The sequence below is a fragment of the Peromyscus californicus genome, unplaced genomic scaffold, assembly GCF_007827085.1.
Source record: "Peromyscus californicus insignis strain IS unplaced genomic scaffold, ASM782708v3 Scaffold_7__1_contigs__length_154581171, whole genome shotgun sequence".
In the NCBI taxonomy this organism is placed as follows: domain Eukaryota; kingdom Metazoa; phylum Chordata; class Mammalia; order Rodentia; family Cricetidae; genus Peromyscus; species Peromyscus californicus.
Genome location: NW_026294595.1, coordinates 56,191,786 through 56,217,410, shown reverse-complemented (window position 1 = coordinate 56,217,410; position 25,625 = coordinate 56,191,786). Strand labels below are relative to the sequence as shown.

General features: G+C 41.5%; 1 protein-coding gene across 2 annotated transcripts in view; it reads right to left on the bottom strand.

The window, feature by feature from the left end:
* Positions 1-21,190, bottom strand: part of Ube2e3 (ubiquitin conjugating enzyme E2 E3) — a 59,941-nt gene extending 38,751 nt beyond the window's left edge. The window contains exons 1-3 of one of the 2 annotated variants that reach the window (XM_052723464.1): positions 21,080-21,190; positions 19,724-19,945; positions 17,904-17,954 (exon numbers count right to left, since the gene is read on the bottom strand). In XM_052723464.1, the coding sequence (XP_052579424.1) occupies positions 17,904-17,954; positions 19,724-19,917 (245 nt within the window). In that variant the 5' untranslated portion in view covers positions 19,918-19,945; positions 21,080-21,190. Of the gene's footprint in view, positions 1-17,903; positions 17,955-19,723; positions 19,946-20,399; positions 20,679-21,079 lie in introns of those variants that run through there. The other variant, XM_052723463.1, reaches the window with a different exon arrangement.
* Between the last annotated feature and the right edge of the window lie 4,435 nt (positions 21,191-25,625).

The following is a 25,625-nucleotide window of genomic DNA, read 5'->3' as shown; positions in this document are numbered from 1 at the left end:
TTGCCATCTATAACATGAACCTGCAAGGAAAAAAAAACCTCATACACATTAACTCGAAAACAAAAAAAGAAAAAGAACCTAAGAATATATGTAGCCAAAGCACAAGAGCTCCACAGTGAAAACTTCAAGACACTAAAAAAAGAAAAATCAAAGATTACATTAGATGATGGGAAAACTTCTCATACTCCTGGACTGGCAGAATTAATATTGTGAAAATAGCTGTACTACCAAAAAAAAAAATCTATAGACTAAATGATACAACCTAAATTCTGATGTCACACTTGACAGGTCTAGAAAACACAATTCAAGAATGTATATGGAAATACACACACACACACACACACACACACACACCCAAAAAAAAAAAAAAAACCACCACCAACTAAAACAATCCTCAGGAGTAAGAATACAGCTAGAGGGAACACAGTATTTGACTCAAATTATATAGTGACAAAGATATCCTGGTATTCGTATTGGCATAAAAAAATCAGACTAATGAAGCAAGATAGAGGACTTGGCAATAAACAGACAAAGCTATGGTCACCTAATCTCTGACAAAGTTTTCAAAGAACACACTGTCAAAACCACAGCTATTCAGCAAATGACGCCGACAGAACTGATGTCCACCACCAGGAGACTCAGAGACCCATACCTTTCACCTTACACAAAAATGAAGTGGAGCTGCATCAGAGACCTGAATTCAAACCCTGAAAGTACTAAAGGAAAAAAAAAAATGGGATTTCTGGAGGCAAGCAAGAACTTTCCGAGCAGAAATACAACGGCACAGGGACAAGCACGCCCCACGTCAACGGACAGAACTCCATAAAATTAAAGTTTCTGCACAGCAAGACAAAGAGCTACCATCGGAGTGCACACAGGCAGGCCAGGGTGGGAGAAACCTTCATCAGCTATATTTCAGATAAAGGGCTAACAACCAGAATTTAACGAGAACTCCAAAACTAAAACACCAAGAAAACAGCGAATCATCAAAAGAACTGATAAAATAAACAGTTCTAAGAAAAAAAATACATAGTAACTATTGTTAAAAGAGTTCAACATTTCTGGTCACCAGGAAAACATATATTAAAACTATTTTGAGATGCCAACTCATCCCAGGCAGAACAGCTATCATCAAGGAATCTGACAACAAATGTTGGGGAGACTGTGGGGAAAGGAACCCTTACTACTTACAGGAGTGCAAATTAACAGTCATTATGGAAACCAGTTTGAAGGTTCCTTAAACAATTAGAAAGAAAACTATTGTAGGCTCCAGCTGTCACTCTTGGGCAGATGTCCTAAGGCTCAAAACCCTACCACAGAGGCATGCACACTAATGTTTGTCCCTGCCCTACTTACAACAGTAAAGAATGGACCAGACTGGATGTCCATCAACAGATAACTAAATAATAAAAATGTGGCACATATTCAAAATGAAGTATTATTCAGGTGAAAAACAAAAGGCAATCATGAAATTTTCAGGAATTAGGATGGACTTGGAAAGTGTACTTAAGAGAATGGAACCAAACTAAGAATGAAAATACATGTACATCTTCCCTCGCATATGTAGACCTGGTCTATAATGCATACATATATATATATATAAAAATAGGAGTAAGTATGGACATAATATAAAAATTAGAAAAAAGACCAGGAAAGGATAATGAGGAAGGATGGCATGTAGCCAAAAGGACACTAGTTATGAAAGAGGTTATATAGCTTTTTATTTTCTAGTTTCAACTTTAGTTTTTTTCTTTATTTGTGGTGGATACACAAACTCAACTTTCTGAAGAAGCAAAAACCATTTTTTGAATTCCAAAACGAATCCAACATGGTGAAAGTTTGGTTGCCTATTTTTAGTGACCATTAACACAAAAGGAATTAGACATAACCTGTCAAAGAACACATTTGTCACACAAACCCACTTAGGAAAAAGTGATTTTAAAAATTTTGTTTTAGTGAGAGGTATTATAATCTGAAAATTTCTCCTTTTCTTCTGTTAAAATTATTATCAAAACATTCTATTATAACGTTACTTAAGCTGGGCGGTGGTGGCGCACGCCTTTAATCCCAGCACTCAGGAGGCAGAGCCAGGCGGATCTCTGTGAGTTCAAGGCCAGCCTAGACTACCAAGTGAGTTCCAGGAAAGGTGCAAAGCTATACAGAGAAACCCTGTCTCGAAAAACCAAAATAAATAAATAAATAAATAATGTTACTTAATATGTAAACTGTACTTCGCAATGTAAAGTATGCCTTTGAAAAATTAAAACAGATGCTGGAGAGATGGCCCAGCAGTTAAGGGAACTTGCTTCTCTTCCAGAAGAGCTGGGTTCAATTCACAGAACCCATATGGCAGTTAACAATCATCTGTAATTCCAGTTGCAGAGGATCTGATGCCCTATTCTGTCCTCCGAAGGCACTAGGCAGACACATGGTGCACAGACATACGTAAAACACCTATCCACATAAACTAAAATCATAAAGAGACCTCTCTGGGGAAGAGCTGGACTGGACAAAAGAGCATATGGCAAGTGACCCACGGAAGTACTCAAATTAAAGCCAGGGAAGACAGGATATAGCATAAAGAGCCAGAAGAAAAATAATAAAAACATTTTCTAAAATAAAAAAAACGTAAAGACTGCTAGTGAGTAACTGACTGCACCTAGCCCTATACACTGTGCTTTTCTAATGCACACGTAACAGTGATAAAATTTAGCTTACAAAGATAAGCAATAATAAAAAAAACTAAGTTGATACTAATCGGGCAATAAACAAACAAATTTTTGAAAAAAAAAAAAAAGCCTAAAGTGGAAAGTCACATTATGTGAAAAGGTAACTCAACCTGAAAGGTGAAAGCTGGAAGGATTACCAGTGATTTTATCAACATAAAAAGGTGTGTTTAAAACTGGGGTTAACTGAGAGGAAGAAGTCTGTACAATCTGAAGGTAATGAAATACTGATGCCCAAATAGACCATGAGCTTTTTAATTCTATGAGCCAGTCTGTTCTGAGTTCCTGTGTCTGCAACAATATGACTTCTGATACAAACACGCTATTTTTAAAAGCAACTCACACAAAAACATAGTGCTAAATTTGTCCCATCAACTGCCAGAATGCAACTACACACAAATACAAACTTTGATTTTATTAAAATCCTTTGAAGAGTCTGCTGAAATGGCTCACCAGGTAAAGCACGTGCTGCAAACTAAGTTCAATCCCTGGAGTCCATGTGCAGGTGGAAGTAGACCACTGATTCCACAAACACCCTGGAGCCAGGTCACATTACACCACACACACACACACACACACACACACACACACACACCACGCATGCACAGTTCAAAAACAATTACTTAAAACATTTTCTTTGTAAAACACTCTTTTAGACTTAACACTAGCTTTCAAAATGACATTTGACAAAAGGCCAAGAACAGTATAGCCTTTTCAGTTGTCTTAGTTATTAGTGTATTATTGCTATGAAGACGCACCATGACCAAAGCAACTCTTATAAATGAAAGCATTTAATTGGGGGCTTGCTTAGTTTAGAGGGTTAGTCTGTGGATCATAATGGTGGGAAGCACACAGGCATGACACTGGAGCAATAGCTTGGAGTTTTACATCCTTATCCACAGGTAACAGGCAAAGAGAGACAGAGCCTGGTGTGGGCTTTTGAAACCTCAAAGACCATCCCCAGTGGCACACACACACATTCTCCAACACACTTCCTAATCCTTCCCAAACAGTTCTACTAAGTGGGGACCAAACATTCAAACACAAGAGTCTATGGTGACCATTCTCATTCAAATCACAAGAGCATGAGGACTAAAATGACTTCCCTTTAAAAAGTGACAAGCTCTAAATATGAGAATATTTATGTATTCCTGATATTGCTGATGTTAAGCTTAAGCCCAAGTCAAGTTATTTAATACAAATGTATGAACAAATGAGGTTTAAAATATTAACATTAATTTTTACAAATAAACACTCTCTCTCTCTCTCTCTCTCTCTCTCTCTCTCTCTCTCTCTCTCTCTCTCTCTCTCTCACACACACACACACACACACACAGTTTCAATCCTTAACTTTAAAAGTGATTCTAAATTCTTAAAAGCCAGTAACTTTCAGACTGTAATACAAGGAGGAGTGGGGGAAAGTATTGTGTTAAACTGATGGAAGTTTATAGTATTAATCGTCCTTCATAATCTACCCCTAACCTCACATAAACATCCCATACACACATTCACCATAACACTATTTGTGGTGGTCTGAATGAGAATGGCCCCCATAAGCTCATATATTTGCATACTTGGTCCCTAGTTGATAAAAGTATGAAAAGTATGAAACAAACAGTCTCTAAAACACTTTTAGAATAAGAAAGCTAACAGAAGAGATTAGAAAACTAAAGACACATTTTCACATAACAGATGAAAATCCTATTAACATAGGATTGCCTGTAAATAAAACTAATAAGCAAAAAAAAAAAAAAAATCAAAGGGATTCACGAACTGGCACTTGTAGTAGAGTATGTATGTTTGAGTGAATGAGTGTGCAGGAGTACTTAATAACCCCACAACGCTCAAATTAACGAGGAGATTTCAGAATAGAATAGGTGTAAAAAGTGAAATATTGAGGGAATAAAGTATTTTTTCATAAGACACATATATACAATAAAAAAAAATCACATAAATTTGAGGCTAAGGAGATGGCTCAGAGAATATAGCACCCAAACTGAGAATCGGAAGTTTGGATCCCAGGACCCATATAAGAAAGACAAGAGGTGTCGGCAGCCTATCATTCTGTAAAAGGATACAAAGGATCCTAAACTAGAGAGCTTGAGGTTCAGCTAGAGACACAGTCTCAGTACACAGTCATCAAGGAAGACACCTAATGTCAACCTCCACAAGTATGTGCACACATGCATATGTACACATAAATGAAATGACACCAATTAATTCATGATAGATCTTACAATAAAAAGTTTATTACAAATTATTTTGTATTACTCCAAATAATGCTATACAAAATTAGCTTAATACAGCTCTGCAGTTTCCCATCACAGAAATCTGTAATTTACACAAGCAATTTTCAAAAGTAGAGAGATGTACCCTCCCCATACTTGACATTTGTGGGGAAGAGGGTGGAAAACACAACTCGGAGAAAACCTGACTACCATTTAGTCATTAGGTTCTGAGGACGGTCAGTGTCTTCTCAGGAACATAGCATAATCTAGACCCAAATGCCGTCAGAAATACTAAGCACAGGAAGAATGCTGCTTGTCTTGGGGATTTAGATAGCAAGAGGATTCAATTCTTGTATAAATTATTCGATTAAGGTAAAAGTGAGCCTATCACTTAATCTACAACTGTTTAATTCAAAATTATTAAAAGTGGCTTGAAAGATTGTGTGGTAGTTAAGGCATCTGCTACTCTTGCAGAGGCCTGTGGTTCAGTTACCAGCACCCAAATGGCAGCACATGACCTTCTGCAACTCTAGTAACAGGGGACCAGGCATGTACATAGTGCAAACACACATGCAGGCAAAGCACCCAAACATATAAAATAAAAATTAACTCAAAAATTATAAAATAAATGAAAACAGAGAACCTATTCTAAATGGAGCTATTTCTGTTAGTCTATCGCTAAGAGTTAATTATTTCTCCACAAATAACAAGTGGCTAGGACAACATCATGTTTAAAAGAACAGCTTCTGTTAACTTTTCAAAATGATTCCTCTGATTCTAAGTTTTCCTAAGGCATAGTCATTTAGCCTGGTGTGTCTATTTAAAATAGGGCTAGGGAGGTGGCTCAGTACATACAGTGCTTCCTGCTCAAGCACAGAGACAGAGTTCATATCCCCAGGACTCACATTAAAAACCACTGTGTATGGTGGCTTGAACAATACCACAGTGGAAAGAGAGGAAGAATGGTTAGACATGAGGATCCTTAGAGGCGCAATGGCTATCTACACTATTCAAAACAGCAAGCTCCAGGTTCAATGATAGAGCCTGTCTCAAAAACTAAAGTAGGCTGTTGTTGTGGGTCACAAGGTTCAGAGCTGGATGAGACTGATGATTAGTCTTCTTCTCCAGTAATGTGTATAACACCTTCCAGCACCATGAATGCTAGGCAGTAAGGGATAAAGCTTCCAGTTGGGCACCAGTTGGATTTCTCCATTTTCAATGGTGTTAACTGGTATTTCAGCAAAAGGGCCTCATGCTCATGTTGTGGAGAAGAGGGTAAAAAAATATGACCAAAATATATCGGATGAAAAATTTTAAAACTAATGAAATATCATAAAAAATAAAATTTAAATTGCCATCAGCAAGTAAGAACATTTGCTGCTCTTGTAGAGGACCTGAATTTGGTCCCTAGCACTCTCGTGGGGCAGCTCACAACTGTCTATAACTCCAGTTCCAGAGGACCTTCTTCTGGCCTCTGCTGATAACAACACATCAGTACATGTACATACACACAGACATCTGCACACGTGCAGATAGACACTTTACACATAAATTAAAATAAACACTATCTCAAAAAATTATTTTATTTGAGACTAATTACCATATTAAAAAATAAAAACAGCAATAAAAAAGATATCCAAGTCAACAGTGACCTCCACATGCACACACACAGAGGCAAGCACACCCCCAAACATATGTGCATACATGCATATACACACAGAAAACTTAATAAATTCTATAAGGATAATGATAGTGATACCCTAAGGCAGTACAATTCATTGAGAGACAACAAACAGGAGCTAATGATTCCAAAAAGGAGAGCAGAAAACTGGCTTATCTAATGAGAAAGGAGAGGAAGCACACTGCTAAAGAGGATTTATGTACTTGTCCTGCTTTGACCACATACCTTACACCACTGCTGCGTGATGACTTCTCTTACAGCTATCGCAAAACACTTGACATAAACAACTTAAGGGGGGAATGGGCTTACTTTAGCTCATCATTTCAGGGGAGCATCACTGTCCCTGATGGTGACAGCATATGACACAGGTCTCTGCAACTGAAAGCAAATACAGAAAACAGGACCAGAAGCAGGCCCAGGCTACATATCCTCAAGGACTGGCCCTAGGGAAAATCCCTGCCAGTTAGTCCCTACCTCCTATAAGTTACATAACCCACACAAACAGTTTCACCACCTGGGACCAAGTGCTCAAAAGCATAAGCCTATGAGGGAGCTGTTCAGCCAGGTAACATCCAAAAGGCTGTCAAGTCCTGAGCATCTCCTGATAGATCATTCTGCCTATGAAGCAGTTTTGCTTAAAAAAGGAAAACAAGAAAAGAGGGAGACAATGGTTGTCTTAGTTAAGGTTTCTATTGCTGCAATGAAACACCATGACCAAAAAATAAGTCCAGGAGGAAAGGATTTATTTCACTTACACTTCCCTATTCATCATCGAAGGAAATCAGGACAGGAACTCAAATACAGCAGGAACCTGGAGGCAGGAGCTGATGCAGAGGCCATAGAGGGTTGCTGCTTACTGGTTTTCCCCCCATGGCTTGCTCAGCCTTCTTTCTTACAGAAGTCAGGACCCCCAACCCAGCAATGGCACCATCCACAATGGGCTGGATCCTCCCCCAGCAATTACTAATTAAGAAAGACCTTACAGCTGGATCTTATGAAGGCATTTTCTCAGTTGAGGCTCCCTCCTTTCAGACAGCTACAGCTTGTGCTAAGTTGACATGACTAGCCAGCACAATGGAGAAAAAGAGAAAGAGGGGAGGGGTAGAATATGAATTCAGTTTGTCTCTGATCAAACCTCTTGACCTAACTCCAAAATTTAAAAATACACCAAAGAAATAAAAGATACTAAATTACTTAATAGGAGTCTAAAAGCAAAATACAAATCACAGCAAATTCAGTTCAGTTTCTCTAATAAGTAAGTTGCAAAATGAAAAGATATGGAGAAATTCTGAGCTCAGAAAACATTAAGTTGGGAGTTGTCAACCTTCCTAATACCATGACCCTTTAATACAGTCCTCAAGTTACGGTGAGCCCCAACCATAAAATTATTTTGTTGTTACTTCACAACTGTAATTTTGCTACTGTTATGAATCATAGTGTAAATATCTGATAGGCAGGATAGCTGATAAGTGACCCCTGTGAAAGGGTCATTCAACACCCTACCCCAAAGGGAGGAGAACCTTGAGAACCACTGCATTAAAGTCTCATCAACCAATCCTGATTTACCTGCTTTATTTGGATTCTGGCTCAAGTTAAGTCTGGGAGAAGCCAAGTCATTCATAGCACATTTGTCATTTTGAATAATGACGAAGGAACTATGATCTTGTAGTTAAGAACTGTCTACAATATCTATTTTAAAAGGGAGAGATGAACAGTGCTGAGATCTGCTTATGTAATATGGAGTCAAAGGAACGAAGTGTGTAGATGAGACCCAAGAGCAGGGAAGGTAACCACTGCAACTGGATGAAAACCTCATGGAGAGTTTATCATAGTGGTCTCTTTTCTTCCCATGTTTGATATTTTCCGTAAAAAGATCATTGAAAAAAATTAAGTCTTCAGCAAGAAGGAAAACTGATTTACAACATATTTCAGGATTCAAAGAAAAGAACAAAATGAATACAACTCAAACAAAACCCTTTAACAGAAATGCTAATATTAAATATAAGAAAATTTAACAAAAATGTCTTCTACATTTTTTCAAAGCATTATATAAAGAAAATGAAGAAAGCCTCTTCCATAATGACATGCATGCCTCAAACTGTGTTTGTAGTCCAAGTGGCAGATTTTACCTCATTGTGATACTAGGCAAACAGCACAAGCAGGTATACCACAAATCCAACAAATAGCCCAATGCCCTAGTATGAAGCAGGAATAAAATCATTAAGCCAATGCCTTACTGCACCCTCTACATTTTGCTGTCACTACTTTTTAAATTGAGACAACTACAGAAAGCATCAGAAGCCATAAAAAATATGCAACCACACACTTCTAAGATTCGTTCTCTTGGGGACTCTGAATATATGGATCCTCAACCTACTAAAATTTAATGTGAAAAAAGATACATTTGTAAGAGACCTATACAATTTTAAATAGCATATCTATCTAGAAATACTCACCTTCAGAAGGGAAATAAATGCTGTTTGTAAGAAGTGAGACATGGATGTAAAGGGAGGATCATCATGATGATTTGTAAGCAAAGGAAAATAAAATAAAGAGGTAACAAAATTTATGCTTCCCTAGGCCTTTCATTCAGCCCAGAAGATGGAGCAACACTCCCAAAAGCAATTTCAGACTAGATATGTCTTTATTTTTCCCCAGACAAACTGGATGTTAAACAGAATGACTAAGTATTATTTGCTCTGGGACACTGAAGGAGCAAAAAGAAAAGAAAAGAAAAGAAAAAGATAGGAAAAACTCTGGTAAATGACATAACTGGTCAAAATCCCTCCAAACTGGCTGACTAAACCTATGACAGTGAGTATTACAGTATTGTGATTCCTTCCAATTCTTTCCAAAGTTTTGTTACAAAAAGCCATAAAACTAAAACAATTATTATACACAGTAAAAGCCAAACAGAGGACCAGATCTTTAAAGTTTAGAAACACTAAGCTTAACCATTATTAGTGATACTACTTTTAATTACAACTGAGCACCACAGGTGTCATAAATAAGGCTGAGTTGTTTACTTACAGACTCTTATAAACTTCTAAGACGTTAAGAGATAAGACCTCAAAGTTGGAATGTAATTTTAAATCAGCATCTAAACAAACTGCAAGGTACAGAGTTGAGTGACAAAGCTCTATAAACCTGGTTTGTCACTTTGAGAACATTATATCAATTTTGCTAAAAAGACCAGCTCCTAGAGACATATTAGGGGAAAAAATTCCCCATAAAATATCTGAGAACAATTTCTGTATAAAATCATATATAGGAGAAACAAGTTTAAAAAAACGGTGACACTATTGAAAACAAAATTATGAGGAATCTAATAAAAAGCCAACAGCTGTAAAAACCTGGATCTGGTACCAGTATTAGAAGATTTTCATGCATGTTCATGCTGCTATCAGCTTTAAACTTCCCTTAAAATCTTGTGTTCCTGGTAGCTTTCCCCAATAAAGCACACAAATTCTTAACTGCACAGAGCTTTTTATCAAGTTCAAAGCAATCCATAAAAATGGATGCTTTCACAATAACCCAAAGAAAAATGTAGATTTATCATTTGTCCACAAGAAAGGCATACACAAGAGACTACAGAGTAGAAAACCAAAGTTTATTTTTTTCCATTATGAACACATTCAACTTCTTACCTCTGTGCTTACAAGGAGAGAAGAGCAGAGAGCGGGCAACCCTGGAAATGCTTCCTGGGAACAAAATTCTTCAGAATGACACTTCCCTCCCCCAAAAGAGGAAAGCCAGCACCCCTAAGCTGATGAAAGCAGCTCTCTTTTTCTCCCAACTTAACTACTTGAACCTTACTTGGGGCCAGATTCTAAAACCACACAATCCAACATTTTGGATACTTTCGTAGAGGTGCAAGACAAAAGAATACACTTCCCCTAAACACACACTTAAAGACCCACGAGCTCTGAACCATCAGATTTTTCAACAGTGTTGTTTGAGAGAGAGAAAAAAAAGTAAGAGTTTGCTTACTTCAAACCTGAAGTGAACTGAGACTCATGCCTGATTCTCTCAAGTACATGTTCTACAACTTCTAGATTCCTCAACAACTCTTAGTTTTACTTTTTAAATTTAAACCCAAAGAGACATCCATCCACTTTTTATAATTCAAACAAAACAGTGTATTAGTAAGTTATTGAGCTGAGAAGCATCCTGCAACACCAAGCTGCTTCTCAAGTATTCCCTCTTTGCTCTTGGAGAGAATGAAAGTCATCTACCCATCGAGTATATGTTTTTGTGGCAGTATGTTTTGGTTTCTCATGGAATGCTCATGAACTCCCTCACATTTCTCAGTCCCATTTGTGTCTTATTTCCAAACCAAAGCCTTAAATCTGGCACATGACAGCTTCAATTCTCTCGACTCCACTTGTTCCAAGTGGCAGAGCTACAGGACAGAAGCATGGATCTGAATTTGCAGGGGAAGAGCTTCAGAGAAGCGTCCCTGGACCCACACCGATGTCTCTCGAAGAAGAAATGCACCTTTATGTGCAGAGCCAGTAACTCCTGGAAGCCTCTGTAATCATAGCACAGCTACTAGAATTTGGTGTTTCTTCTTACAGCCTAATTGCACTTAAATGCTTCAAGACAATACATATTTGAAAATGGCTCATCCTGTGTGTGTTAAAGGACATCTTTTCTGTGTAATTTTGTATACTAGAATGAACAGAAAAATTAAAAGAAAGTATTTTGAAAGCAAAGTGGGAAAATAATCCAATATATACAGAACTTTAAAAAGGAAACAGACACTTACAATTTCACTTTAAGAGTAAAGAACTCTAAACCAACAATCTAATTTTTTTTCCTAGTAAACACACATGACTTTTTTAAAAAAAAAAAAAAGCACTGATCCAAAACTAACAACCAAGAAACTGGAATCCGCTCCTCGGGAACAGGTGAAAGAGAAGCAAAGAGACTGCAAAACCTTTCACTGATGGGGGCTATGACTACCACTGTATGAGAAGAGGCTGGACCAGGCCGCACAGGCTGGCTCCCAAGAGCTCTGAAGACCCAAAGTTTTTAGTAAGGTTGGCACAAAATAATTTGGTAGCAAAACCAAATTATGAGCTAATCTTAAATGACTTATTGTCTCTACACATTCCACTTAGTATGAATATTCACAATGTCTTTAGTGTAGAAATATTCATATTGTGATTACAGAATGCTGTATCAAATATACATAACACACAATGATCACATAATGTAACCGTTCCAAAACCTGACAGTTCATGCATCCTGAAACATACCTGGACTCAAAAGTTTGAAATAAAGGAATCTGAAACTGAGGCAATAGTATGGCAACCTGGCAGGCTAGTATTTTAATAATGAAAATAAAAAGCAGATGAAGAGCATGGCCTTCTTACTAGTGTGTAATTCAGTTAGTTTAAAACTGAACTTTGATGATTCATCAATGGTATTTTTTCCCTGTTTTGGTTTGTGGTACTGAGAATTCAATTTAGGGCCTCACACATGCTAAGCAAGCACTCTACCACTGATCCCTTATCTCTGTCCCTGCATATTTCTCCATTATGTTACCTTAATAGTCCTTAGAACACCATAGATAGAATCAGCTGAAAGCATACCATGCCAATGGTACTATTAACAGTTACAAGACCTAAAAGAAACACTGCTGAAAGCATTTATGAGTTAAAAAGCTGTAATTTAGCAGGTACTCACAGTACCAATTCCTGTGGCTTCATACATCATAATATAAGACACATGTAAACTCTAATAGAGGACTGGCAAGAGATGGGGACTTGTTAGGAGAGAAGCACAGGTGAATGCATTAAAGCTGACATCACCAGGAAAATAGTCAAAAGCAAACTATCCAATGATCTAAGAGGCAGAGGACATGATCAAGTGTCTACAATGTTCCTCCCAGCCTTACTGATGCTTTTGTTCTGGTAATTCTTTGGGGTGGAAGAGTTCTCTTATGTTTTACAGGGGATACAGCAGCATCTCTGACTTCTACCCACTAAATCTAGTGGCCTCCTTTTCCAATTCTCAAGAACAGTGATGTCTCTGGGCATTGGCAACTATCCCCAATATGAGTGATAGGAGTGCTGCCCAGTACAAAACCACTGATCAAGAAGAAAAGCTAAAAAATTTAATACAGTTCATCCTCTAGTATCTAGGCATCCAGTAAAATGGCCAAACATACTTCCCTGTTGAAAGACATGGGAAGAAGGACAATAATCATATTCTATTCTCTAAACCTGTGCCTGGTTTTGTTTTTCTCTCATATTTGTAAAAAGCAAAAAGTCAAGTTCTGCCTTCTCAACAATCTGAACGTCCAAGCAAATTACAGCATCACATTCAAGCTGAGAAGAAGGAATAAGGTATCAAACAGTTGCATATAGAGAAGAACATAATTTGCAGCATGTAACTTTTTAAAAGTACTTATTGTTCCCACATACATTCTGACATCATTTGAACTGAGTGTTAACAGATCCTAATAAAACTACGACCTTTGAGGGGTTACTGTTTTCAGTTACTTCTCTGGGTGAGTGGGTGGGGGTGGGGGTGGGGTGGGGTGTGAGTCTTTAGTCTTAAAGTCTCAAGTTCTTCTCCTATATTCATTTATATAGGAGAAGTAAGATTACTGTGAAAATCAATTTTTTTTAATTTTATAATTTAATTTTACATATCAGCCACAGATTCCCCTGTCCTTCCTCCTCCCGCAGCACCCCCCCAGCCCTCCCCCCATTCCCATCTCCTCCAGGGCAAGGACTCCCCTGGGGATTCAGCTCAGCCTGATAGATTCAGTCCAGGCAGGTCCAGTCCCCTCCTCCCTTCACCCAGGCTGAGCAAAGTGTCCCTGCATAGGCCCCAGGCTCCTCCAAACAGCCAGCTCATGCACTAAGGACAGGTCCCAGTCCCACTGCCTGGGGGCCTCCCAAACAGTTCAAGTTAATCAACTGTCTCACTTATCCAGAAGGCCTGATCCAGTTGGGGGCTCCTCAGCTACTGGTTCATAGCTCATGTGTTTCCACTAGTTTGGCTATTTGTCCCTGTGCTTTTTCCAATCATAGTCTCAATAATTCTCGCTCATACAATCCCTCCTCTTTCTCGCCCCAGAGCTCTACCTGGGCAGCCTGGCTGTGGATCTCTGCATCCACTTCCATCAGTCACTGGATGGAGAGTTCCACCACGACAGTTAGGGTGTTTGGCCATCCTACTACCAGAGTAGGTCAGTTTGGGCTTTCTCTTATAATCAAGTAAAAATGGTAACTTAGAATTATATTAGAAATATCACCACTACTGAAATAAGGACAAACATATACAAAGTAAGTATTTTCCTGGAATTTCGCAGTTTAGAATTGAGAAAATAGAAGGCTAAAACTACAGCATAAGCTAATAATCAGAATGGGACATTCTGATAAGAAGCAGAGCAAGGATCTGAACCCAGACAGTCTTATTTCTACACTAGGACTTTCCAAACCTTAGCAAACTCATCTTCCAGTCTTGTTACATTCGAGGTTCTAATTCCACACCTCTGGGAGAAGATGGAGCAGGGCAAAGGGAGGGAGACACAATACTCTGTACTTCCCACAATTCTACCCAGGATGCAGACTACAGGTCACCCTGTCCGTAGCAAGAGTCTGATCTACCATAAAAAGCAGTTTCAGCAATACCCAGAAGACGGTAGAAGAAAATCCCCAACTGAGCTTATGAACAAGGAGCAGTTACCAGATTCTCATTTAGAACTCAGGCTTCCAGGCTTATGTTTCTTCAGGGGTAAGCTGTCAACATTTGTAAGCACCTGATTTTAGGTTTTATCTGAAATATATCATTATAAGCTTAAAACTCTAATATCTCCCCCAAATAAAGCATTTCCCACATCCAAAAACTATCTACCAATACCCTAAATGTCTGCATCATAACAGATTCAGCCTAAGAACGTTAAAGAGTATTTTAGAAGCATGCATTTGTACTTGTTTATACATACAGAGAAATTGGGGACTAAGTTAGAAACAGCACCTTTCTTTTTTTTTTGGTTTTTTCGAGACAGGGTTTCTCTGTGTAGCTTTGCGCCTTTCCTGGAACTCACTTGGTAGCCCAGGCTGGCCTCGAACTCACAGAGATCCGCCTGGCTCTGCCTCCTGAGTGCTGGGATTAAAAGTGTGCGCCACCACCGCCCGGCGAAACAGCACCTTTCTAAACAAGCACTCTCTACAAGTGGTGCCTGTAAGATGAGGTCACCCTGTTAGCACATCACTCCATGGTCATGTCAACAGGTTTCTCTAAAAGCAGAGCAATGCCCATACAATTTTCTTTCGACTTTACTAGCATATCAATTATTTATAGCTTAATCTGAGGCCTGGATGGCAAGACTATAAATTTAAACCAATAAATAAACACTGTATCTGTGGTGGCTAATCTTCGTGAGCCACCTGCTGCATTTGAAATCACCTAGGAGATGCCCCTCTGGGCATATCTGGGAGGGTGTTTCCAAAGAGACTTCACTGAGAAGGGAGTCCTAGCCTGCCTGTGGGCAGCAGCGCCTCATAATTCCAGAACTGAAATATAGTCAAATCATTGGAGATAACATCTTTATCAAAGTTTTTAGTACCAGAAAAAATAAAAGAAAAATCTACCAAACCACAATGAATCTGACTTAAGGGCACACAATTTAACAACCAATTCAACACCTGTTCACTCTGGGTGATTAGACCTAAGGTAAGAATGCTAATCAAAAGAAGAAACTTAAGAAAATTCTTCCTAGTCCGAGTAATTTGGCTTTATTTCTGAATTTTCCTGGATTTTTCAACCTTTTTTCTGAGATACACAGCTATACTTTACATTTCTGCCCCGAGGAAGAATTAAATCTGTCATACTTTGACAAGCTTGTAAAAAATAAAATTCACATCCATAATAGTATTCTGATTAAATAACTATACACCAACAAGTCAAAAGTATACACGAAAAGTCAAAAGCATTGGGTTTTTTACATTTCAGACAATATAAACCCACATATCTTAAATGTACTTATGAATATAGAATTTCATTTTTAATGGTAGCCTAAATAAAGATTAAATTTAAAGTATACAATCTCCACAGCCTTACAATAAACACTTAAGAATTTAAAGAACACTGTGGTGTTCTTTCCCAGATCTGATATGAAGGCAGAAAAAACACAATGCAAATTTAGGCTTGTCTGTCAAAATTCTATACTTCCTGCATTAAACAGTCAATCTACCAAGTTTCTACCCTAGATAAGGAGTAGACCTTTCACACAGAATTAGACATGCCCAAGATTCTGGTCTTTTTACATGTAAGATATACAAGAGAAGAAAGCTTGACTTCGAAGTGCCAGGAAATAATTTACAATGCCCACTTTTTTTCTAATTACTTATGCAGATTCAAAGAAATACAGATGCTAAAGAAATAGAGACCTGAAAGACGTCACCTGTAATAGTTGACAGTTATCAAGGGCAGCAAGGGAAAACAGGTAAACAGCTGTGCACAAGCATGTTCTAAGTCTCACTAGCCCACTAGTCTAACAGCCAAATGCTAAGCACTATCTTAAAGACCGGTACAGAGGAAAAACTCAAAACAAATCAAACTCTCTGCCCCATAGAAAATGTCTATTTCCTCCAAATTAATTCTCAGTGATCTTGTGGAAACATTCCAGGGTTTAATGTAAAAGTTGGTTCCTTCACCACTGCCACACTGCTCTGAGGGCAATCAACACATGTCTACCACATTCCGTAGATTATTCCTGTCTCCTGGATCGTGCTATTTGCAGAAAAGTCAACCACCTTTTAAAATATTTGCTCCTACATGCAACTTTTAAATACCTGAGTTTTGTACTGAACTTTACATCTCTTATAATGGGAAAAATAAGTATACATATTGAAAATTAAATGATTCAGAGAGCAAACTTAACTTGACCTTCTTAAATGAACACAGATTAGACACACCATTTGGGAGGCTGGACAGATACTTCAACTTATTTTTAAAGCAGCAAAAATATGACATTACTCACTCATAATTACTTGTAAATTTCCTATAACTAAACTAAATGGGAAAAAGTGAAAATAATTTTAATAACATTTATTAAACATAATTATAATATTCTCACTTCAACATTTAACAGCAAAATTTTATGCTCTGCTAAGCTTTTAAAAGCAGGGCATATGTCACACTTTTAACATGTCATTTTGAACTAGTGGCTACTGTATTGGATAGCATAACCTCCTACGTTAATACTTTGGTTGGACATACCTACTTTTAATATGCAAAACTACTAAATTCAGAATCAGATCATCTTATCAACAGATCTAATTAATGTATACAGTAAGAGGTCAATTATTACATTTGTGTCTATAGCTAACTTCAGAGGTATGTCTGATCAACACAAGCAAACACAGAATTTGTAGCAGAAACAGATTAAACGCTAAAGCATTTTTCTACCAAACTATAACATGGCCACAACTGCACCAGACACTCTCAATCATAAGCATCTGTCTCTATGCAAATTATTTCAATTATCTCTAAATTTGATGCATTTTATAAGCCATATAATCACTGTTCAAAATTAAAAGTATAGTGTATAAGATGAAATAGAAAAAACTGAGAAAAACTGTCACTGGCTACTTTTGATGCATCTTAACATTATTAAACACAACAATCTTAAATTATTCTACCTGGGTTCCAGTGAAATTCTTTCCACAATTACAATTTACTTTCTACTTACAAGAACTTTCGAGGAATTAGGATAATTGCTTAAAATATAAATAATTCCAACAATGCATCCTCCAGGAAACAACCACTGAAACTATTAGTTTAGCACCTAACATTTTTCCTTAAGGCGAGTGACTAAGAAATCCAACAGAAACGACTGCACTCTTGTTTACTGCTGCACTTACATCTTCTAACCCTACATTCAGCAATTTCTAAATCTGGAAGGTCAGTTCAGATTGCACACAAACGGCTCTTTAAAGCTGAAAATTTTAGAAATCACTGAAACACAGTTGTGAACAAAAATGCTCCACAGACATACAAGCAAAACCAACACCATCCACACTAATTTCAGAAGCCAAAAGCCTGTGTTCGTAAGTTCTCGATGGATCCATGCTAGAGAATATCTTCTCTCCCATTTTCATTTAATTAATTTTCAGTTTCGTGCACTTCAAAAGAGTGCACTAACAAATGAAGGCAGCTTCTTCGGCTGCACATCTACCCAGGCAAGACCATTCATTTCTCAGTATTTTTCCACAACTCGGAATGCAAACAAAGTGTGTTTCTTACCTGCAGTTGGGAGGAGGATCAAGGGTGATTTCAGCTAGCTCCTTCTGAATTCTGTCAGTGAAATGAGAACAAACAAAAAGGCTGTGAGGCAGTCCACAGAATAACCGGGAATCACACTGCCCTCTACCACCATGCAGTTAAATGCAAGGCTGGCTTTGCCTTCAGTAATGCTAACATGGCTGCTTCCTCTTTGTTCTCAGAGGCATAACCCAAATCCCTGAGCAGAAACTTTGCAGCTCTTTTTCTCACGTGCTCCTGTAAATAAGTGTGTCACTTACACCTGATTTGGGAAATAGTCCTTTCTGACTACTACGTGAAGGATATATCATCTATGAAAACACACTTTTTACCAAGGAAATTCTCTTTTCAAGCTTATATGCAAATGAGACAAAAAGGGAGGAGGGAAAACACCAGAGAATTTGACAATGATTTCAAGTCACTTTTTACTGAGCTAAAAATTAATAGGCTGCTACAAGAGCACATTAACAGTTTTTGGCAACATTTTTTTATCTGTCAGAAAAGTTTAAAATTTATAAACATCTTTGCCAATGAGAAATTTCAAATTGGCACTCACATTAAGGAGGACTGTCGTCTCTGATTTTCAGATATACCTTTAAAGTTCTACAAATTTGTAGTGGGGAAGAAGATAAATATATAAGCTCAAGTTACAGGCAAAAGATAACACTGATAGTCTTCAAAATGAGGATGTTTTCCAAACTTCAGACATGTTTAATACGTCCCTCCACAAGATTACAGCAAACTGAGCACTTTAGATTATTTCAAAAACTGTTCCTGGTCAGTAAAATATTCTAAAGCTGTTAGCATTTGATTAGAGTTAAAATCCACACAAAGAGTTTGAATCACAATAAAAACATAATATCTGATCAGTTTTTACATTTTTCTTCCTTCATTTATGACCAATAAAAAAAAAAAAAAATCAACAAAACACCTGTCCTGGGTAATGTTGTGAGCACATTTCATTTTGAATTGCTTGTTTCTCTAGATATCCCAACACTCCTTCCACTCACATTCCCCCTGGCAGAATTTTTTTCTGTCATCCCAGAATATAAAAGTCAACAGAAAACTGATCTGTAAGGTCGACTCAGTGATGCTTCCCCTGCTGCCGAGTCAACCTGTCAAACATACCCACAAGTTTGAAGAGTGAAGAGGAAGGGCAGTGACGTTTGCCGTCACCGGGTGGGTGGCATCTGAAGCTGGAACTGGCTACTTTTCAGTTGTATCTGCCCTCACCAGGAGGAGGGATACAATAATTTATCCACAGTTACACCTGTGCCATGAGACTTAAGAGTCTTGTTCCTCCAAACGGTGGGCCAATTTAAAGCACACCGTAAGACCTGCTTTTTCCAATATGACCGAGTCTGGTATTCGCCAATTTTTCTAGTAAATATTATCATTTCTAACCATTCAATTTTACGGAGTGAGGCACTGCTGAGCTCTAGAACGGTCCATTTCACTCAAGCATGACTCACAAAAGGAAACGTCTCCAATGTACCATCTAATTTGGGTTCACCAAATTTTCCTTGCCAGCTCCTTCATCTGTCAGAGCCAGCCTCAGCTCTGCTGGAGACAACTCCTCCAGTGACCGTAGTACAGAGCAAAGTCCACTTGGCTTTCAAGGCAACAGTTGTAGTAGGAAGGTTGCTGATAGACCACACACAGAATGACAGCTCATTCAAGTCCAAATGCATCTGATGGAGAAGTATTTCTGAACTATCACCACTGTTGTTAGACCAACAAAACCACCCGGCGGCGGGACACAAGGCAACCTGACCACCTGAGTCCTGCCTTGCGGACATTACCTTTTAGCACTAGTGGAGAGCTTAGCAGTCGTTTTGCTAGAAAGTTTGGTGTTTTTCTTCTGCTGGGTGGCAGAAGGTTTTCTTTCTTCCTGCTCCTCAGGCTCTGGGGCTGCAGGGTCTCGCTGGTCTGCATCTGAACTGCCACTGCTGGTGCTGGGGCTCTCATCATCCGACCTTTGCCTATCACTGGACATCTTGGTGAAGTTATCTCTGGGAAAACTTCTAAGGAGAGAAGGGATGGTGGAGAAATGTTCAACCTTGAAATAATAAGAATAATAATAATCATCACCACCCAGCAGCACGCTCTTTCCTCAGTAAGCACCTATGAGAGCATTTAATTGGAAAAATTCGGAAGTCCCCATACTTAAGGCGCAGCAAGGTTACAGGGAGGCTGATGTGTCTTACAACACAGGCGTTGAGAGATTTACCAAACTCAAGTTAGAAAACCCACTCACATTTTTTCCCCCATCCCTTAGACAATCTATCAATTGTCTACTTTCTCAGGAGGCATGAAACAGATTTGCCAGGGAACTTGGGCAACGGGCATTAATAACATATGACAACTGTAAATAACAGATCTCACTGAGAATGTTCAGAAGTCACTAATATCGTCTAAATATTTACAGGCTGACACCGGTCTGAGCTACCAAATCCTCCTTCCCAGAGGGAAACATACCCTGTTAGTCGCCCATATGCTTATTGACGGTGGCGGGTCCTCCCGTGCGCACCGAAAGCCTTAGAACACAGCACTCCAATTTAAAAAAAAGAAAAAAAAGAATCAACTGGCAGCCGCCCCACAAGCCGTCCCCACGGCCAGCGGCGACGATTCACCCGGCCACGCCGGAGCTGCCACCCGGGGAAGGGCAGGATCCGAACAGCACCTTCTGCAAAGCTCCCGGTGCCACCGGCGTTCCCCGCTCGATTCCTCCCTCACCGACCGACATTTTGTCAAAAAAAAAAAAAAAAAAAAAAAAAAAATCCGCAAAGCGGCCAAAAGCCCGAGGGCAAAACAAACAAACAAACAAAAGCCCTCCCCCACCCCCCCCACCCCCAGAAGTGCAACAAATTGGCGCGGCCCGCCCCGGGGCGAGCGCCGGGGCCACGCAGCTCCGCGGTCCTTTGTGGGGAGGGCCGCGCAGGGGACCGCGCCACTGCGCCCGCCCGCCCGCTGGCTCGCCCGTCCGCCCGCCCGCTCGCCCGCCCGCCCGCCGGGGGGATGCGGGAGCCGCCGGCCCGCGCCGCTGACGGACGAGCGAGCGCGGCTGACTGAGGAGCGCGGCGCCCGACCGGCGCGAACAAAGCTGCCGCCCCCGCCCCCGCCGCCCCCCACGCGGGCCCCGGCCCCGCCGCCCTTACCTCGGCCGCCCGCCCGGCCCGCTCGTGCGCCGCTACGCTGTGGGGGAGGGAGAGCGCCGAGGAGCCTTCCTTGAGGAAATGGAGGCAGCTAGTGGGGGGGTGGGGGGGGGGGAGAGAGACGACCGAGGAGTGAGGGGGGGGGCGGGAAAAAAAAAAAAAAGCCGCCGCCGCCGCCGCCGAGGCTCCGGCCCGGGAGTGTGGAACATCGAAAGTCGCAGGCGGCCGTGCAGTGCCGCGCTGCGGCCGGAGGGTGGCGCCGCCCCGCGCTCCGGGGAGCCACGGTGGGGTGGGCGCTCTCCGCCGCCGCCGCCGCCGCCGCCGGCCGAGCTCGGCAGGGACGCGGGAGCACCCCCCCCCCGCACGCGCGCGCGCGCGCAGCCTCCCGCCGCCCCGGCTCGGCTCGGCTCGGCTCGGCTCCTCCCGGCCGCGCAGTCAGCAAGTTCCGAGAGAGCGAGCGGGCGGGCGGGCGGGGGAGGGGCGGGCGCGGCGGCGGCGGCGGCGGCGGCGCGCGTGCTCGCCGCCGGCCTGGCGGAGGAGGGAGGGAGGGAGGAGCGGGGGGGGGGGGCGGGGAGGGGGCGAGCTGCTCGTGCGCGCCCCCCCGCGCGCGCGCGCGCGCGTCCTCGCCGCGCCTCCTTTCTAGCGGGGCGGGGGGGGGGGGAGAATGCGGGGTGTTGAGGGGGGGGTGCAGATGCGCACGCGTCCGCCCGCGCGCGGCCGGGACAAAGAGCGCGGCGGGGACCGGCGGGCTGGCCCCAGCGCCCTTGGCCGCCGAGCTTGTACGGGAGGAGGAGGAGGAGGCGGCGGGGGCGCGGTCTCGCGGGGCCGCGGGTGGCTTCCGGCCTGGGCCCGCCTCCGGGGGGTGGGGGGTGGGGGGTGGGGGGTGGGGGGGGTGAGGTCAACGCTGTCCATTGGACTACCCGCCCCTGAGGCTAGCCGCCCCCTCCCACCACCACCCCCCCCCCGGGATTGCCAGGGGATCCCCGTACCTGAGCCAGGGCCCTAGCGCGTGGCTGGGGCTTCCCTGGTGCCCCGAGAGGCAACCCAATGAATGGTGTTACGGAGGAGGCCAAGCAAGTCAGGCGCAGGAGAGCTGCTGCTGGCCCCTCCGTGAGCTGAAGGGAGGAGAGGCAAGGTGAAGCCCTGGGCTCTGAGGGAGGTGGAGAGGATTTTTGCGACCCCGGGGACCGACCTCAGCTCCTCTCTGGCTCCCATTCTGCAGTGTCCCTGCCAAAGGGGACGGCCCCCCTGGACGCTTTGAAAACTGAGAAATCCCGAACTGTTTTGGAAATGTCCCGCTCAAGATGGGAAAAGTGGAGTGAGGCAGTTTGGGGGGCTATCACCTGACATTTCTGGCCGGCGGGGCTCTGCCTTGCACGTGAGACACCAGTTCTGCCTTGGGTGGATCTATGGCAGTGTCCTCATAAAAAAGTTTTAGGTAAGAGATCACGAAGGTTGCATGACTTCTGCGTTTCTTTTTGCAGTCTCTTAGCTGGAGGCCAGTTTTGCCCCAAGCACAAAATAGAAGTACAAAAACTTCCTGTTTGCAGCTTCTGAGAACGTGTTCCAATGATGGAACCTCAAAGGAATTTGTGCATTCCTCTCCCACAAGTGTCCAGGGGCAGGGGTGCTGGGAGAAGAATTTCATAGAAGCAAGAATGGCAGAGCCGTGTGAGAGATGAGCCAATGTTCAGAGAAAGAAAAAAAAATGAGTGAGCCAACACACTATTTTTCTTCCAATAGAGAGATACTCAAAACTGTAAGTCATACGTAACTTTCCAAAGACACACATTGGGTGAGCTTACATAAAGGGGCTATATGCTGGTATATGCTCGACACAAATTTCTTTCACAATTGATGTGTGCAAAGCCGAGTCTCCTCGCTTCCTGCCAGGAGTTCCATGTCCGGAACAGGACCCCATTACTGAAGTTCACCTGGACGGGAAGAAGGAAAGGTATTCCAGTTTTGACAAAGTCCTGTGTCCGGTGGGATCGTGATCTGTTTGTGGATCAACACCCCAACACTTTGATTTGACCGAAAGGGTACAGGTAGGCAGGATCTGAATGAGAAGACACCCAGTTTTCATTATGGGACATTACAGCAGCAGCCAGCCAGTTTGGAGTTTGGGCATGGTTGGGATTGCAGCATTGGTTGTGTGTGAAAGGTGAGTTTCTGAGGGAAATTCAATACCCTAGAAATAGCCTGGAGGCCCAAAGGCTAATGGTTAACCACAACTCCATGACTCTTTGGTGTGTTTGGATTCATGGAGTCCCAAGCAGAGTATTTAGGGACTACCAAATACTAAAACAATTGGGAATGCACTTATAATCTTCAGTGTGAGGTTGGGCAGAAAGAAAATAGATAAAGATCAAGAAGTACTATTGTTACAGGAATTAGAAAATGAGATTGCAGCATTATTAACTATCAGTTAAAAACTGTCAGTGGTTCAGAAGCAGCCTCTCCGTGGAGAGTGAGAATAATTGTGTACAAAGCAGAGGAGCATCCAATTGTGTGACAACCTTTGTGCAATGGAATTGTGTTTAAAGTGGCAATGGGTTTGAACCAAAAGAAGTTATATTGGACTGAGCCTGGAGGGATCACTAGACCTTGATATACAGGTGAAAATACAAAAAAAAAAAAAAAAAAAAAAGACAATGTTCTTGGCAAAATATCTGAAAGCTGTTTGGGGATATACAGTTCAATAATAGAGTGCTTGCCCAAGTGCTCAAGAGCCTGGGTTTGATCCCTAGCACCCGCCAAAAGTAAAGCCTAAAATATAGAACTTAACAGGCATGTATCAAATAATACTTCCCACGTTGTTAAACAACGAAAAGATCTTAAGTTTAGAGAGAGAAGTACCTGCCGCCACTACACTAAGGACTCAGCTACCTCCATTCAGTTTACTAATGAGGCTGTTGAGGTGCCTTTTTAAGCTGCCCTTCAAGGTACTGTGATGCCACCGCCCTGACCCAGGAGCAACTCTTCAGTTATGAAATGTTAACCTGAAATCCTCCTTCACAAGACACCCTGCTTTGCACTTGATTTTTCTTCTGTTTGTTTTTGTGATGTCTGTGTTTGAATTTGGGGAAATGTGATGAATAACCACTTCAGGTGGTATATAAGTCTAATCTAATGCAAATCATCCCCTAAAAATATAGTAATTTTCCCCACAAGGTGCCACAAAATACTACCAAGAAGCAGACATCAGCTACAGGATGATTGTTCCCACTCCATCTCTCTCTCCTGTTAGTATGGGATCCTACCAGCCTCTTACAGTGCTAAGAGGGTCAGATGGAAGAGCAAAGATTGCTCTGATACTGAAGCCAGTTGCAGTGGATATTACCATTCCTGTAATCACTCCTTGTCCTCTTCCATCAGATACTGTGTCCCCATGACTGTTTTTAGTTATGAGAACTGGTAAGGCTCACATCTCTTCAGTTTGGGAGATGCTTTTCCATGGGCCTTCCAGTGGATCTGTGTTACCTAATTAATTACACACCCATCATTTTTTAGTGGCTTAAAAAGTTTCTGAGTTGTGTAAGCTTGGGTGAGACGTAACAAAGCTAAACTCATGGTCAACAAACTAACACACACACACACACACACACACACACACACACACACTATAAAATACAAACTTACTAATCTGTTCTGTGGATTTAGGGTGGGGTTTTTGTTTCTTTTCACTCTTAACTTTTCTCTGTGTTCCTATATTCCCCTCTTCCCCTTTTTTGCCTGTTTCTGATACTTTGTAATCACTTGTATCCTTCAGGCTGTAAACTTTTCTTTCTACCCCTGTTGGAAGAACTGGGTTTGATTACTGGGAAGCCAAGTCAAGCCCAGCTGCACTTTTCAAGGCTGTATCTGCCATAGTCTGGACAAGCAAAGTCCAGTGAGTTGCTTAGCATCTGGGGCCTCTCCAGGACTGTGTTAAACCTGCTGCAGGGCTGAGATGGAAAGGTAGAAAGGTCTATAAGCCTGGGCTTGGCTTCACTGGCTTTAGAACACAGTGATGGTTTCTTGCTTTATTTCTTTGAGATAATTCTGAGGGCAGTTAAGTACCAACAGGACTCTTTAAAGGATTCACAAGCGTGGAACGTAAGTACCTCAAGGAGTGAAAAGGACATGAACAGGAAAAACTTTAAAGAAACGTAGTTTACTTAAGTAGAAAAAGAAACAACGAAACTGGCTGGTAGAGGAAAGGCTAGGAGGAGAGGGAAGAAAAAGAAGAGGGAAGAAAAAAAGAATGGGAAAAGGATGGGGAAGAGGGAGGAAATTTCCAGGACATGGTGGCGCACATTCAGGAAACGGTGCAGCCAGGTAGACACTGAGAAGCTTTCTCAAGAAAACAAAGCAGACACAAAGACAAAAACCCGAAACTGAGATACCTCTTAATTAGAAAAAGAAAGTGAGAGATTAAGTGCTGGCAAGTTGATTTTTTACATTCCCTTTGTCCATCTTCAGAGGTGATAAAAGTTGGTAAATTCTTTAGAAAAAGTTTTGAGGTTTCTAGGGTTTGGTTTAATTCTGTCGGGTCTTAGTACACAGC